General features: G+C 38.0%; 1 protein-coding gene across 8 annotated transcripts in view; it reads right to left on the reverse strand.

The window, feature by feature from the left end:
* CCDC141 (coiled-coil domain containing 141) overlaps window positions 1–16,190 on the reverse strand; it is a 202,330-nt gene that overhangs the window by 58,642 nt on the left and 127,498 nt on the right. For all 8 annotated transcript variants that reach the window (XM_079134532.1, XM_079134531.1, XM_079134534.1 and 5 more), the window contains exon 8: window positions 10,910–11,082. In XM_079134532.1, coding sequence (XP_078990658.1) covers window positions 10,910–11,082 — 173 coding nt within the window. The remainder of the gene's footprint in view (window positions 1–10,909; window positions 11,083–16,190) is intronic.

The following is a 16,190-nucleotide window of genomic DNA, read 5'->3' on the forward strand; positions in this document are numbered from 1 at the left end:
ATAAAAATAGTCATTGGGAATTCTTACTATAAGTCACCATTCTTAATGTCTCAAATAGTGTCCTAATTATCCAACACTCTTTCCATATATTTTTGAAGTATAATCACTATCCTCATTTTGCTAGTGAGTAGACTGAAAACAGAGGCTCAATAGGTTGACCAGTTATGAACTGGCAGAACCAGGATTTGTTCATCAATCTCAGAGTTCACACTCTACCTCCTTACAGTACCTTTTCTGAGTCTGTGACATATGACATAAGGTGAGGAGAATTTTTCCTCTGGTAACTGTCTTTATTGAGTGTTATTGGCTATCATACAAATAGCATTGGCCTGGCTGACATGCTCTTGAAAATGACTGGCTTCTCTAGGTAATGCAATGTCTGCCTGTAGTTTTCAAAGTGGCCGCTAGAGGGGCATGGTACTTTGTACAAATGACAGGTCTTGCTGGTCCCTCAGCACAGAAAGTGGAAAGAGGAAAACAATTTAATGGAAAAAGGAAATCAAACATTCCTTCAGAAAAAATACTGTTTTTTTTTAAGCAATCTACTATTTTAATTTAGATAAAACACAACCAACCAAATAGGATCTCTCTCTTTCAGTTTTTGCTTTTCAGTGATCCAGGAGGCTCTGCTTCATTTTGTGGTGATTTGTTCCTTATCATGAACTTTATTAATTACATTGTAAATTCATTAAGTAGAAAAGATGGTGCCTTATTTATTCCTCTATCTCTTGAATCCCTGAGCATATAAACTTATAAGTAGTAGGATATTAATGCACATGTTAAAGTTAAGTAAAATCCTGTCAGATCAATATTTAAGCAAAGAGAATACGTAGATTTAAGGTTGGGAAAACATATAAACACAGTTACCATATTTAAAATGCCACTGGTAACAGTGTCCAATATTTTTTTAATAATGATGAACTTGCACTTTATGCTACTTACAGATGTCAGGCTAGTCTATTTATTCTTTTTACTGTGCTGATCAAACCCAGGGCCTTGCACATGCTAGGTAAGCACTCTACCATTGAGCACTATGAAAGACTGCATCATTTCTTCTCTGGTATGCTTTATCATTTACAGTTGAGTTTAACCAAGTTTGTCATGTATAGTTTGGTTCAACTGACACTTACCTCATCTATTTAAAGCCTTAGGAGAGAAGACTGAATTCTTCTGGTGTGCAGTATTGTCTATTCATTACTGCCATCCTACTTGTGGCCTAGACTCCTTCCTTGGTAAGAGAAGTTCCCAATAATTCTTCTCACCTTAGCTAATTCCTGTTTCCCTCTCTGTTCCAACTAGGTCATTTTTTTCTGTATGATTGGCAGTAATCTCTTCCTTTTCCCTGAATTCTCAGTTGGTATATATCCATCACACTCCTAGTCCCAGGGCTACTATGGTTCTTTTCTATTCTTCCTTAGTGAAACCTTAATCTGCAGATTATAACCAGCCCCTATTCCAGCCCCGATCATTTTCAGTTAGAAAATTTATATGCTGATTCCAGACTCTAATTTTCACCATTCTAAAAACATTTTAAAACATGCATAGCATGCATATTGGCAATTTCCTCAGTGCCTGAAGAGCAAGTGGCTTGATCAAAGGGAAGATCTGACTCCACGGTTTGCCAGCAATTCTTATGTGAATTGAAAAAGTAATAGCATTCCATCTGTCATCCAGGAATGAGTTCTATTACTTCACAGTCACATTAAATTAATGATGGGACAAGGACCAAGAGTGGGTTACAGACATGTGGTGAACTAAATATGGTGCCCTATCACCCTGTTCTGATTCTGAAGCAACATTGCTTATGTGCATCTGATTGGGAGCAGGAGGGGCTAGTCCAGCTCTAATCATCCATGGTCTACGATCTGCATTGGAAATATTGACTGACCTTTGGGCTTTCCTTGTAAGAATGGATTAGGTTGTGCCTGTCAGTAGCATGAGGTGTGTTGGATTTTCCTGATGTTGACTTTGACTTTTCTAATACTCAGAAACAACAGACTGTGGAGGCTTCCTTCAACATTTGTTAGAAGCTCCATACTGGGAGCCCACAGAGGGAAAGGAAGGATAAAGAAAAATGATTTTTTTTTTTTCCTTCAAGAAGCAAAGACATATTGACTTCTGGTTCAAGAATAGGCTGTTCTATTTACTGTAGGGAAGCAGTTTCCCTATCTTCTCATCTGTCACAAGTTGGGGTTGTGGAAGGGAACAAATCCCAATGTTAATATGTTTTAATGATTCTTTCTGGAAAATGGCAACTTACTTTCACCCCTTTCATAAATTACTATTGGCAGCCCATCTGGATTAGGAGCTAAACCAGATGGTAGGTACTTGACAGCTTACTCTGTCTCATCAAAAGGGATCAGCTGACCATATTTTTCTTTCTGTCTGTGGACAAATTACACTTGGAAGATAGAAAAAATCTTCCTTGTCTTTAGCTTGCTGTTTCTTTTACCAGGAACCTGAACACTGTCCCTTCATGTTTATATCTGTGTTTATTTTGGTAGAAACAGCTGCTGCTGTCTAGTTTTCATCCCTACTTTGAAAAAATACCATTTGCTTTGTAGACATGAAATGCAGGTTTTTAATAATAATTTTTGTTATTTGATATCTCTCTCCACCAAACAAATCACAAAGCGTGTATGTGCCCACGCACAAACACACACAAAACATGCTGTTGTATATATACACAACAAAAAGAAACAGCAAGCAGTAGGTGGGATTGAAGCCACAGGGCTCCTAGGATCTGGTCCAGACCAGAGACCAACATATGTGTCCTGTGTGAAGGGTGCCATAACTGGGACTCTACCTGAAATCCGTAACAGGGTTGTGATTCTCCCTCATTGTAAAAGGAGACTGAACAATGCAGCCAATTGCTACTAGGGTCATGGCTCAGACTTAGCAGTGCAGTTAGGGCTTGCACCAAGCACTCTCCTCTCCTGGTTTCCTGATCACATCTCTGAGAGCCACAGTATCTCCATGGGCGCTTGTGTGAACCTGATCACAAGACAGAAGACTGATTCTGGACAGTTGGGTACTGTGAATCCAGGGGAAAACCATTGCAAAGCTGGTGAGGAGAAAAGAACAAAGAGGAGAAAATAAAGCAAGCAAGAGAGCCAAGTGCAAGCCCCTCCCCCTCCAAAAGAGCAAATGCAAAAATCTCAAAACATACATGGAAAAGCAATCCTAAAACACCCGAACCTCAGGAGATAAATATACTCCAGCAGAAGTGAAAATAAGTGGAGCAATGTGAAAATGACTTGAAAATAAACACCTCCGAGCTCATCAGAGACAAAAGAAAAATCAACATTCACAATGAAAGAACAAGAAACTCTTTAACAAAAACAGAAATAAAAACAAAATTGGATCTGGAAAAAAATTTTTAAATCCTGGAAATGAAAGCAACATAACTACTAAAACTAAGGAAAAAAAAAATCAATGAATGAAAACAAAGGGAGGGGCTGGGGTTGTGGCTCAGTGGTAGAGCACATGTCTAGCATGTGTGAGGCACTGGGTTCAATCCTCAGCACCACATAAAAATAAATAAATAAAATACAGGTTTAAAAAAGAATGTTTTTTAAAAAAAGAAAACAAAGGGAAATTTTTAAAAAATGCGAAGTTAAAAAGAAAATTCATCCTAGGGACTTACTAAGCATGCAACAGAAAAGTCAGGGATGAAAAATATAAAAGACTGAGAGAGACGGAGGACTCCAGAGGTCTTCTCATAGGAGGTATAGTAGGAGAGGAAAATGGAAGTAGCAGAAAAGCCATATTTAAAAGACAATTGCTGAGATTTTCTTATGATTTATGACATATTCAGACAAAAACATATAATAAGAGCTAAACAGATAAATACACTCATTTGAGATAACCTGGAAAATATAAAAATATATTTTGGGAAATTTCCTTCCCAAAAGTTTGGTTTTGTTTTGGTTTGCAGTCCTCCTACTACCCCAGCACAAAGTTAGCATTATGCCCTATATGTGATTTGGGTTCCACTCTTACCCACTCAGCATCACATTGTGAAGACACTGTCTTTAAATATTCTTCCAGTAAGCCATTTTGTAATGGGCTTAAAATATTCTGTTATGCGCTTGCTCTTAAACTGTTCAAACATCTGGAAAGATTTAATGACTTTCAGGTTGGCACTATTATGAACAGCACTGTTCATAAAAAAGTCCACTCACATCCCTCCCAGGTTCCTTCCTTTTTCTTTTCTCTTTGGATTTTCTAACCTGAGCGCTCTCCTCCACAATCATCCAGGGCAGAGGTTTCTGCCCCTTTATGCAGCCTTCCTCTGCAGATTCTGAACCTCAGTTCTTTTGACCCTGGGATCCTTTCTATACCTCATCACATCTGTACCATCACAAATGAATACGTCATTTGTGGAGTGAGGAACTTGTAGATATTTTACAAGAACCTGATGGAGTTATTCTTGAATTTAATGGAAAATGTGAATTTTGGCACCTTTCATATGAAGAATTTCAGGATGATTTAAATAAATAAATAAATAAAAAACCTTAACAGTGTTAACAAGCCTAGACTGCAGTTGTGACATTTACTCAACCTCTAAAGAGAACAACTTAATATAGACATGAAAATATTTGGAAAGTGATTGAGTTAACACTGCCATAAGAACTCGCTTTGTAATTTCCTAAATTTCAGTGTCTGACACTTATCATCATCTACTTGCAATCAAACTCTTTTAAAGCCATCTATTTTTAAGTTTAGTAGAAGTTCTTATAAAATGCGATCACAGATGAATCTATCAGGTGAAGGGAATTCATTTCTTTGTTAGGTTGGAGAGTGGGGTATTGCTTTTGTTTCTTTACCACTTAAGATCTCTGCAGTATGTTCAGTATGATAGGGACTCTCTGATGTTATGCCAGCCCTTTAACGGCATTTCTCATCAAGTCACCTGGTGTGTAAGTGTTAAGCTAAATAAGGGAGAAGAGGTTTCCTTGTTGTTTTGGTTCACAAGTTAATATTATGGTCCAGATGAGATGATATTGTCACAAGTAAAACAATCAAGAACAATTTGACCAGTACAAAATGAAAAAGGAAGCCACAAGGTAGATATGACAAATGCAAAGAAGTCCAAAGAAAGTATTATGGGGCTGGGGAGATAGCTCAGTTGGTAGAGTGTTTGCCTGTCAAGCACAAAGCCCTGGGTTTGATCCCCAGCACCGCAAAAAAAAAAAAGAAAAAAAAAAAGGGAAATAAAAAAAAAAAGAAAAGAACCCAAAGAAAGTATTATGTAGATTATGTAGTAGGTATAGATTCTGTTCATCTTGGCTTGGAGATGCAGGCCCTTTACTCATCTCCACCTTCCAAATTCCAACCATTCAAAGCCCAAGGCCCTCTCCATCAATCCCACTCCTCCTCTTGTCCTGTCTTGATCACAGAGCTTAACATGTGTCTCCTTTCTCTGCAGCGGTATCCCCAGCACTCATGTGTCCTTGGCTCCTCGTACCTGGAGCACACTCTTGGTGTGTGAAGATTTGGGCCATAGCTTGGACTGCCCTTGAGGCCCAGGGGCTGAGATGCTCATAAGTATGTTCAGTAATTTTTAAAATAAACTGAAGGAAAGAAAAACTCCAGAGAAGGTGGGACTTGAGTTGAAACTAGAAGATAGATAGAGCACATCTTTAGCACACAAGAGTAAAAACTAATCCACGTCCACTAAGCAACCAGGTTCCTTGCTATTGATTGAAGTTGAATAAAAAGAAGAGAAAGACAAAGATAGAGCTAGCAATCTAACAGAGCGGTTCAGGCGATATTCCAGTACTCACTCTACCTGTTACTGCTGTGGCACAGGTGCTAGAGTGAGATGTTGAACTTCTCCACAAAACAGGCACATAGTGGTGCCTCCTATACAGGCTGAGGATAAAATTAATTAATAAATTAAACACAGGTATTTTCCATTATTGCTAATAAGACTTTGAACATAGTCCAAGTACTGCCCAACTCTCTGGTCTTGTCTTTGACCCTTGCCTGCTGCTGCCCTCTCCTCCAGCCTTTCTGTTATACTCTTCTGTTGCTCTGTGGGGTCCACTCCTCCACCAGCTATTTGAATGGCAGCCTCTTCTTCCAGAGACCTCCCTTGACTCACGGGTCTGCCACAGTGCCCCCCTGCTTCACTCTCTTCTCACTTTGCTTTTCTATCTGCCTATACTATTCATTGCTACATAAAAGCACCTCACTTATTTATTAGTTAGTTGGCTCCTTCTTTCCAGTAGAATAGAAGTAGCATGAGGGCAGACACTTCATCTATCACATTAGATGCTCTGGAGCGCCTGATTTACAAAAGGCATTCCAAAATTATTTTTGGATGAATACATGAAGGAACAAAAGTAGACCATGTTCTGTCCTAAGTTCATTAACATCCATAATATCAACCAAGGGGAAGCAATGGTAATCATCCTAAATGAAAATAGCAGTAAGAGAAAGCAAAATCCTGATTAACTCCTCTTTGTATATCAATGTACATTGAAGAATTTACATTGAGAAAGTAGTGAGTGTTGGATCAAAACAGGTAATATTTAAAGTTATACCAAAGCAAAATATTCAGTCAGGATGAGATTTATAAGCTTAAATCACTATAAAAAGGCAGAATGAAAATAGGTATCATCTTTATGTTGGGACAGCAATTGAATTTTTTTTACTCAAAAAACCTAAGTTAATTTTAGCAAACAGGAAAGCAAATTAATACTTCATACAGTAGCCTGATCCTGCTGGGTGTTTTCATGTTTTTGAGCTCTGAATTAGTAGCTGCACTGAGAGAAAAAAGAAGTCTCTAATTTTTGTCCCTTTATGGAAGATTTTACTCTCCCACAAGGTCCTGAGACCAGCATTTCCAATCACCACAGCTTCCTGTGGCTTCAAAGTTGCAGAATTTTCCTTGGTAACCAGTGATGTTTGGTTTATGCTAGACTCAGAGCTGGAGGAGGATGCCAACTCAGGCCTAGGAAGAGATGAGGAAGGCTGGATCCCAGGGCTTGCAACCTTGTGGAGGGTCTACATGGGACCATTCTCACACACGATTACAGGTAACTTGTATCATAACTCAGTGCAAAGGAATTCACTAAAACAGCACTAACATTAAGGTATAATTGGGTCATGTGACAGATACTACACTCTGAAAAGATAAAAGCAACTTAACTCAGAATTATCATCAGATTGTAGACCAGACATAAGAAAAGGTAAGGAAACATATACATTACCATTATTTACTCTGAGAGGTTGCTCCAACTTCAAAAGTATTCCAGGGAAGAAAAACAGCATGGGTCTGTTCCTAATAAGATGGTAATTACATAAAAGCAATGACAGAGATTTCATGTATACTGAGAAAACTGAATTTCTGAGGTCATTTTATTAGATAAAAAAAAAAAAATCAGATTATAGGACCTCTGAAATTCCTATCTGTCCCAATACTAAATTATGCATTTTGTTACCTCAAGATACATGTTTATTATCTCTATTTTAATCTTAACCTTCCCAGTTCATTAAAATATTAAAATGAACATGGCAGTTTGGTACAGCTCACTCTGTTGTAATCATTTGAAACAACCTGTGGCTCTTAGTATTTTGTTTCTGAAACTCTTTGTATAGAAGTTTTTTAAAAAAGTGAAGTCATTATTTATTGGGTGCTTTCTATGTGCAAGGAGTGGTGCTATCTTAATCAGTTAAAAAGTCTATGAAATATCTATCTCCCTTTTACAGATGAGGAAACTGAGGTGCAGAGAAATTTTAAAAAGTCGTACCATTGTTCCAGCTCTCAGACTTATAAAATAAAACACCTTTCACATGAGGTCTTAAGTTTCTTTCCCATACAGTTTTCAAATGTCTGGTAACAGGTACCTTGGTATGATGGTCATGACAGGTATGACAGGTACCTGGTCATGATGCTGGCATTCAGAAGTCTAGGAAACCATTTCGTTCTATTGAAATTTACATTTATTTCCAACACCACCATTCTAAATTCCACCTTCACTCCTGAATTGACTACAACTTGAAATTTCCTTCTTCCAGTCTGCTTCTTTTCTTTGATGGGGACCCAGGTCCTCGAACCAATAAATCATTAGATAAGAAAGGAAGGCAAGGTCCAGATGGAATGCATGGGATTGAGGTCAGTAGCTACTTAGCACTCTAGTTTGCAACTGAGATTCTAATGTATTTCAATTCGGTTTTTAATGGATTTCTATTCTGCATCTACCTTCTGAATAAAAAATGTCCTTTGCCAAGAAACAGTTTCACTTTACCTTCAGTTCCGGAAGGAAATGGAAGTAGTAGTGATTTGGAAATACTATGCAATTTCAGGGCAACCAAATACCTTGAAACTTCTATGAAAACTTGTATTTTTAAGATGCTGACAGAAAATATACTACTAATTATTTTGTAATCCAGTTGCCTAATTCTTGATCTAATTCAGAATTAAATCAAGTTTCTTCAATATTCCTGATGATTGCTTTTTCTAACACAATCTAATTGACCTCTTGAAAAAAAAAATGATACATTTCCCTTTGAAAAACATCATGTATGTAAAAATTAAGACTAGAAAGAATAAAGGAGACAAAGAATGAAATTAGCCAAGTAAATAAACGTGCCAACCACGGGAAGTGGATGGTTAAAAACAGCCAAAAAAAAAAAAAAAAAGAAGAAGCAAAATATATATAAAACATAATCACTTATACTTAAGTATTGAAAATACTTAATAAAGCATTACGGGGTTGGGGTCTTGGGTCAGTGGTGGAGCGCTTGCCTAGCATGGGTTTGAGCCTCAGCACCACATAAAAAATAAAGTATTGTGTCCGTGTACAACTAAAAATGTGTGTTAAAAAAAGAAAAGAAAACATTACTGATTTGAACAAACAGGATAAGTTTAGCAGTAAAAAATAGTGGGCACCTTGAACCAGAAATTTATTTCTAGCCAAAAAGCAGGGACTGGATTTACCCTCATGTCTTAAATGACCAGAAAAAAAACAAATGTATGAAATCTTGATTTTCAGATAGTGAAGAACACGTAACACATGACAGTGATCCCAGAGAAGCGGAAACAAATGAGATGAGCCTTTGATCACACCAGTTTACTGCCCAGGAGGTAATTTCCTAAAGCACAGGGAGGTGAAATCCTAGGGAGCCCAGGGCCCTCCTGAGTTAGGAGATCAGGGATCAGATGTCAGAGAAGACAGCACCTAGAATTTATGGGGTGGAGTACTAAATAGGAAGCAACAACATAAAAACAGAAATCCAGAGATTTGTGTATGCATGAATAACCTGACAAGAGAAACAATATTCCTATCTGCCGGTCCTTTGAGATCTATCTACTTGCTAAACTGAGTTTGCATCATTCCCCAATGATAACAGCCATGCTGACCTCGCTACTTAATCCAGACATCACATGACTCAGAACAACCTCCAATAATTACCCTGAGTTTAGGCACAGTGAATGCCTATTCTACCTCATGGTCTATCTTCTGCATATCCTGAGTCACTTACACATTCTGGGAAAGTAGGCCTGCAGCAAGGGAAGGGAGAGGGAGGAGCTCCTGTATGCACAGTTGGGCCCAGAAAGGAGCCTGTTGGACATTGGAGCCTAATGGACACTCGCTATGAAGCATGGTTTGGAACTGAAGTTCTTAGTTTTTCAAAGGAGAGAATTATTGTCCTCCTTATCACCTCAACCTTTTGGCTTCTGCTGGAAGACCTTGTTTAGCTTTGAACCATCTCATAGTAACCATTAAATACCTCTGTTCAATTTCAGACGGTTTTCTGGAAGGAAAGTTCCCCACACATAGACTCTCAAACTAACACTTTCAAACATGTCTAAATGGAGCAAAACAAGGATTTAAACAGATAAAACAATTTTTTTAATCATATTTTGCCTACCTCGTTGTTCATTAAATTGAATGTCTTTGAGTTTCAGGGGATTGTAGATATGAAGGAGGAAAAACTGGGTTTGTACAAATCCACGTAGTCTCTCTCTGCCAAAATGTAAGCCCCACCTTTATTTCTTCTAGCTAATACCTGCGCCATGATCTGCTCTGTCACCTCCCCATTGTTTTTCGATCCCTGTTCTTTCCCATGCTTTCCTATTGCATTCTTTCTGTTTCTCAAGGTCCCTTTCTCTCGTCATGCCCACCCAAATCTAAACTCACACGGATGCTTTCACAGAACTTGCTCACAGAAATGACCCTCCAAACACAGACAGCAGGGAGTCTGGGGCCAAAGCACTTGGATTCAAAGTCTGGCTCTGTCACAAACTGGCTATGTGACCTTTTGCAAGTTACTAAAGCTCTCTGGGTCTCAGTTATCTTATTTGTAAAAGGAAAATAACCCTGTGTCTTGTAGGGTCACCATGAGGATTAATGAGATAATGCTCCTAACCCTCTAAGCACTGGCCTGGCCCATAGTAGACCCTCAATAAATGTGAGCTATTGGTATTAACAGTCACATTTTACTTAGGTTTTGCTTGATGAATCACCAAGACCAGGAACAGAAGAGAATTTGTACTTAATTTTCTTTCTTTTCAAAAAGGAAAAGGGATAGGATCAACCCGAGTTTCATGAACTACAGGGAGAAAGACATGCTGTGAAGATGCTAGGATATGAAAAGCTTGAGAAATAAAGCCCTATTTATTATTTTGTCAATTCCTTCTCCTTCCTCAGAAACACACAGAAAGAAAGCTTTATCATCTTTAAGTCCTCAGGTTCAGAATATGGCCTCACTTCTGGATGAGCAATGCTGCATTCAGAATCACTGGTGACCAAAATTCAATGGATCCTTTTAAGCCATATCATAATACAGCAAAACATCAGAAGCCGAAAAAAAAATCATGCAACTTATGTTTTGAACAGGTTGTGGAAACTGTGGAAAAGCTTGTTACACTGAGGATGAAGGAAGCTTTACTCACCTGCAGGAGTCTACTTGTCTGATTAAGGTTTGGCCCCTTTGCAAAGCATCAGCTGTGCACTCTTTAATTTCTCTGTGTAATTCCTCATGCCTTGCTGCCAAGACAGGCAGACTTAAACCCTCTGATTTAAGGAGCTTAAGGTAAGCTTCAACTCTTCCAAGTACATCAAATGCCTGCCAAAGAAAACATACTTTTATTTTCTGCTTCTCTAGTTTAAAATCTACAACCATGTGTACACGAAACACTGGTGATTAAACCAGACCATTCAATTTATTAGTTTAATCATCACCAAAACCCAGCTATCTTAGCCTTGGAAAACAGCACTAGTTTTAAGGCTCTATTTAGGAAAACTGAACATAGTTTGGTTCAGCATAAATAAGTGTCAACACCATAAAGTTACCAAAACAGTTTACCTTGAGAATGTATCTATACAACACAAACAATTGTAACTATGGAATTTAGAGAGTCTGGTTTTTATTTCTCTTATTTTATACTGGATACAAATAATGGTTGGGCTATTTAAAATTTATTGCGTAGCCTTTACTGACATAAATGTTTCTGTAATAGTCTTAAAAGGAAGTTTCCCAATAAAGTATACTCTGAACCTGAAGCACCATAGGGAAATATAGAAGAAATTACTAATTTTCTTTTTCTCCCTTGCCTGTTCGAAGACCTCAGCCCACTCCCTCCAAACCATACCTCTGCCTAGTGAGGAAATTAGAATTCAGTGCTAAAGCAGTGCACAGTGGAGGACTGAGATACTATTTCATTTCAGATGTGCAAAATAGAATTACATGTAAAAAATAGCCTTGAAAACCAAGATATTGTCTTGAGAGAAGACTTTTAAATTCCTTTATTTTTATCCTGCATTAGCAGACCAGCTGCCTGTTGCAGGGTATTATGCTTATAGAATAAACACAAGTTAGAAAGTAGTTATCCATTAGCTTTTAAGGTTGACTTGGCATTAAAATAGAGGAGTATATGACATCAAGGAAATAAGACTGTGATAATACAAGATAAGAATAGGAAGCAGAGTGCAGTGGTCTTTGTAGGTCTCCTAATATTCCATCTCAAATTTTTGTCTGGAAAGCCGATGAGTTAGGAAAGTCAAAGAAAAGCTGAAGAGCTCTGTTGCCTTTCAGCAGGACTGGGAGAAGCCACCTTTGCAGAATGCTCCATGCCAATCTGAAGAACCATCCGGTCACAGAAAGCTTGCAGAGCCGCACAGTCAGGCCAGGGCCTTGGAGTCTGGCCTTCCTGCACTGCTGAGCTTGGCAAGAGCCACCAGAATGTAGCAGGAAGACCCCACAGAAGACTCTGGGGAGGATTCCAGACCATGAGAAATTAGAACAGATGGGTTCATAGGTTTGCTACTACTAAGACCTGAGAGATGCCAGGGGAGGCTCTCAGGAAAGATAGTTTAGCCAAATGTTAAAGCTACAGTGTGGGAGTGTTTAAAAGTCCCTACACTTGGCTGCCTTCATAGGAAATAAGTTTTAGTGGCAGAACTAGAATTGGACAAAATTGGAATTTGCCAATGGAATCCCTTAAATGTTGTCTTAAAACTGGTCTGTGGGTATTCTGTTCTCCCACTAAAGTCCTCATATTGCTCAAGTCTGCTCCATTTGCTTAGAATGTTTAAACAAGCTCATCCCCCTTTATTTAGCAGCTGAGAGGAAGTGATAATGACTCGTTTTAATGAGAATGAACTATGTGCCTGCTTTCATACTGTGTGACATGTTAGTTTTCATTCACTCAACAAATATTATGGAATGCCTGTTGCATTCCGGGCATATTATCTTTAAGACCACCTGGGGGTGGGGAGAAATTATCCCTGTTGGGTGATTGGGAAAATTGAGTCTCAGGGAGGTTAAGTAAATTGCACTGAGTCACAGTTCTAAGTGACAGATTTGAGATTTATGCCTGATTTGTTTGGCCCTGAGGGTCCTGTTCTTAAACCCTGGGTTATGGCTTCATGTGGCAAAGAATTATTATAGGAAGCTTAAGAAAGAAGGACTATTTCAGAAAAGGCTGTGATCTTGGGTGAAAAAGGTAGGGTTTTTTTTTTAAAGGTTCTTTTTTTAACTTTATTATATCTTTTTTTTAAAAAATACTTTTATTTTATTTATTTTTATGTGATGTTGAGGATCAAACCTAGTGCCTCACACATGCCAGCCAAGTGCTCTACCACTGAGCTACACCTCCAACCCCAAAAGTAGGGTTTTTCGACTTATTTTCTCTAACTAAATGTCTGGTTTTCCTTGCTATAGGTAAGAGAAGAGCTGAAAGGTTGATCTAAAGAAAGATGGAGAGAAAGATTTCTTCTCTGCTATAGAACTGTAAAAGAACAAAAGTTTGTTTTAAAGAAATTTTGACCCTAAAGAACTCTTTCTTATCTGATACTTTTTCCTTCTTACAGTTGTCTACAGAGCCAAATGCAACAAGATGTCGATGTCAGAAAAAGATGACTTTCTGGATTCTTCTGTAGTTCATTAAAACATCACTTGACATTATCTAGTGTTTCTGGAGTTTTGTTTTATATTTTAATTTTTAATCACCTATTTTGAATAAAGCAGAGCCTTTTGTTCATTGTGAATTTGTTATAAAGTCAATGCCTGAAGCAAAAATCTGGTGCAATCAAAATTATCCACTCCCTTAAAATCACCCTTAGCGTTTAAGATATGCAAGTTAGTGATTAAGGTGATACATCTTCACATGAGAAGCCCTGAATTACATTAAAGGATGAAATGTCAGGATATTCTCTCCTTTCTTCCTTTAAAATTATTCTCAAGATCCTAGTAAGAATGGGAAAAGGATGGAGAACTCCAGAGTGTTGCTTCTTGCCTGTAAGTTGAACTCCATTCTGTTTTCCTATTAAGCCAGAATAACCTTAATACATGTCATGTTTGTTGTTATAAGAATGAAAGAAGAAAGAAATATGAAAGTAACTAAGCATTATGGCAGATATGCAATAAATATTCAGAAAATATTTGCTGTTTTGTGAAACCTTGATTCATTCATTCAGTGCATCTTAAAAAGCCACTGAGGAGGGCAAGGTTGCCTGCTGTGTGTCATTCATCCAAAGGGGCCCCAGGCCTGGGGCACTGTTGCCACTTCCATGTCTTCAGACACTGCTCTCATCTTCACAGGCCCGAGACACTGAAGACACAAGGTCATTAGACACATGTGTGATATTACTCTATCCCTGAATGCTATGATAAAAGCACCATTTCCTAAGAGAAATGGAAGTAAATCGAAGAGCAGAACATTCAATAGAAGGAGAAGATAATTATATCAAATAAAAAAATAACCCATAACTTGGAACAGAAATAGCAAAATTTTCTTTCAAAGCTGTTTTCTCTAATAGATCAAAGTGTTAGGAAAGCATTTAATTATGTATTGCTCTATGTAGCACATGTAATAAAACTATAGCAGAGAAAAGAGAGGACTGATTTCATTCCTTCATTAGCTCAACAAATACATCTGTTGAACACCTGCAGGTGAGGTGGGATGGATACTGCAAGAGAATTTACCCCTTAAGTAAATCTTAATCTAACCCTAAGGGAATAATCTGTAGACAGAAATAAGAGCTAAATTTCTTGACTCTAAAAGGAAGTCTCTTTCAAGATTATAACGCCTATGATTGTCTAAATTATATGCAAAAACTCCTTTCTCTTATTCCCATGTAGAATTAGATGAGAAATCCATGTGCTGATTCTAGAAATGATCTAAGTATCACTCTTCTCACTTAAATCTACTCCAAAAATAGAACAGAGCTTTTCGATTTACCATATCCATAGGGAACATGATAAACTGGATCCAGCCTGGAAAGAATCTCTTGGCTGCACGTACAGTACAGAATGGGTTATTTCTGGCAATGAGAACACTGTGACCCCCACATAAACTTCTTTGGGATTAATGTTTCCCCTCTAGTTTTTCTCTTCACATCTTGCTCTTTCTTTAAACCTTATCCATACAGGTCATATAAAGCTTTTATGACTGGATTGGGGAAAAGGATATAAGTACAAGGATTTTTTCTCATTCTGAATCCCGGTTCTTCTTGACCATTTCGCATGACACTACTCAGCTCTTCGGCGATGAAGAGATGGCATGCGCTCGTTAGGGCCCTAATTTGGAAAAGACTAAGGAGTTGCTGGGGTTTTGTTCTTTAAGAGGCTAATAAAAACCTTTCCTTTTTCCCTTGTTAAGAACAAGATCCAAGACAGGCTGCACCACATCAAATAGAGATGATATCAGGACATGGCACATTTTATTCTTTTTAAAATATCTACAAGACTAATGATTTAGGCAAGAACCACGAGTCATCTAGCATAATTCTTCTATCATGTTGCTTCACAGAAATGTTTATTAAGAATATTGTTAACTGCTTGACTAGTTAATCTGAAAAGAATCAACAGTAAACAACGAGACAAAGCCATGAACTTTGAAATTAACCAAGGACACAAAATTCAACTTAGCTTCTTTCTAATTGGAGTGCTTGATCCTACTACCTCTGGAGGTCCACATTTCCTCTAGGTTCACCTTATGTAGAGACCAAAGTTTCAGTTTCCTTTCCTGAACATGACCTGAGATAACTGCTGGTGACTTTCAACCTGGCAAGCTGATTCTCAATTCAGATCCTGGCCAGAACGGCTCAAGCTTTCAAATCTATGAAGGCCAGGGGCTCCAGGGTGAGGGTTTTTCAACTCTGAAGCTCACTGCTCCCTGCTGCTGCTCCTGCCTCTTCCTTGCTCCAAAGACCCTTGCTGCTGGGCACAGAACTCCCTGTCCTTTACAGGGTGGATCAATGGTGATAATAATAGCAGGTGCTTATAGGCACTACCTTCTAATGCAAGTTTTGGCCCATAATCTGAAAATCTGGGACTGAAAAAGAAGGAGTTCTAGGTTTAAAGTAACAAATATTAAAAGCATTTTTATTAACAAGGAACGGAGGGTGTTTATGTATCGACCATCTCTTAGCCTCTTTAGGATAAATCCACTTTAGAAATGGAAATCAGACCCATTAATAAGAACTTTAGGCAGCTAATATCTGTCAGTAATTTGTGGTTTCTTTTATCCAAATTGACCTAAATAATTTGTAGGCTGATCTTGGGACTATTAATGTAGAAAATGCCCATTTACAATGTGTTAAGCACTTGATTTCCTTCATTCATTCAAAAAATATTCATTGAAATCTATGGACCATGTACTCAGCAATGTGCCAGGGATATAAAAATGAACAAAAGTATTGAAGTCACATTAGTGTGAATAGTTTGATATT

This window comes from Sciurus vulgaris, assembly GCF_902686455.1.
Source record: "Sciurus vulgaris genome assembly, chromosome: 3".
NCBI lineage: Eukaryota > Metazoa > Chordata > Mammalia > Rodentia > Sciuridae > Sciurus > Sciurus vulgaris.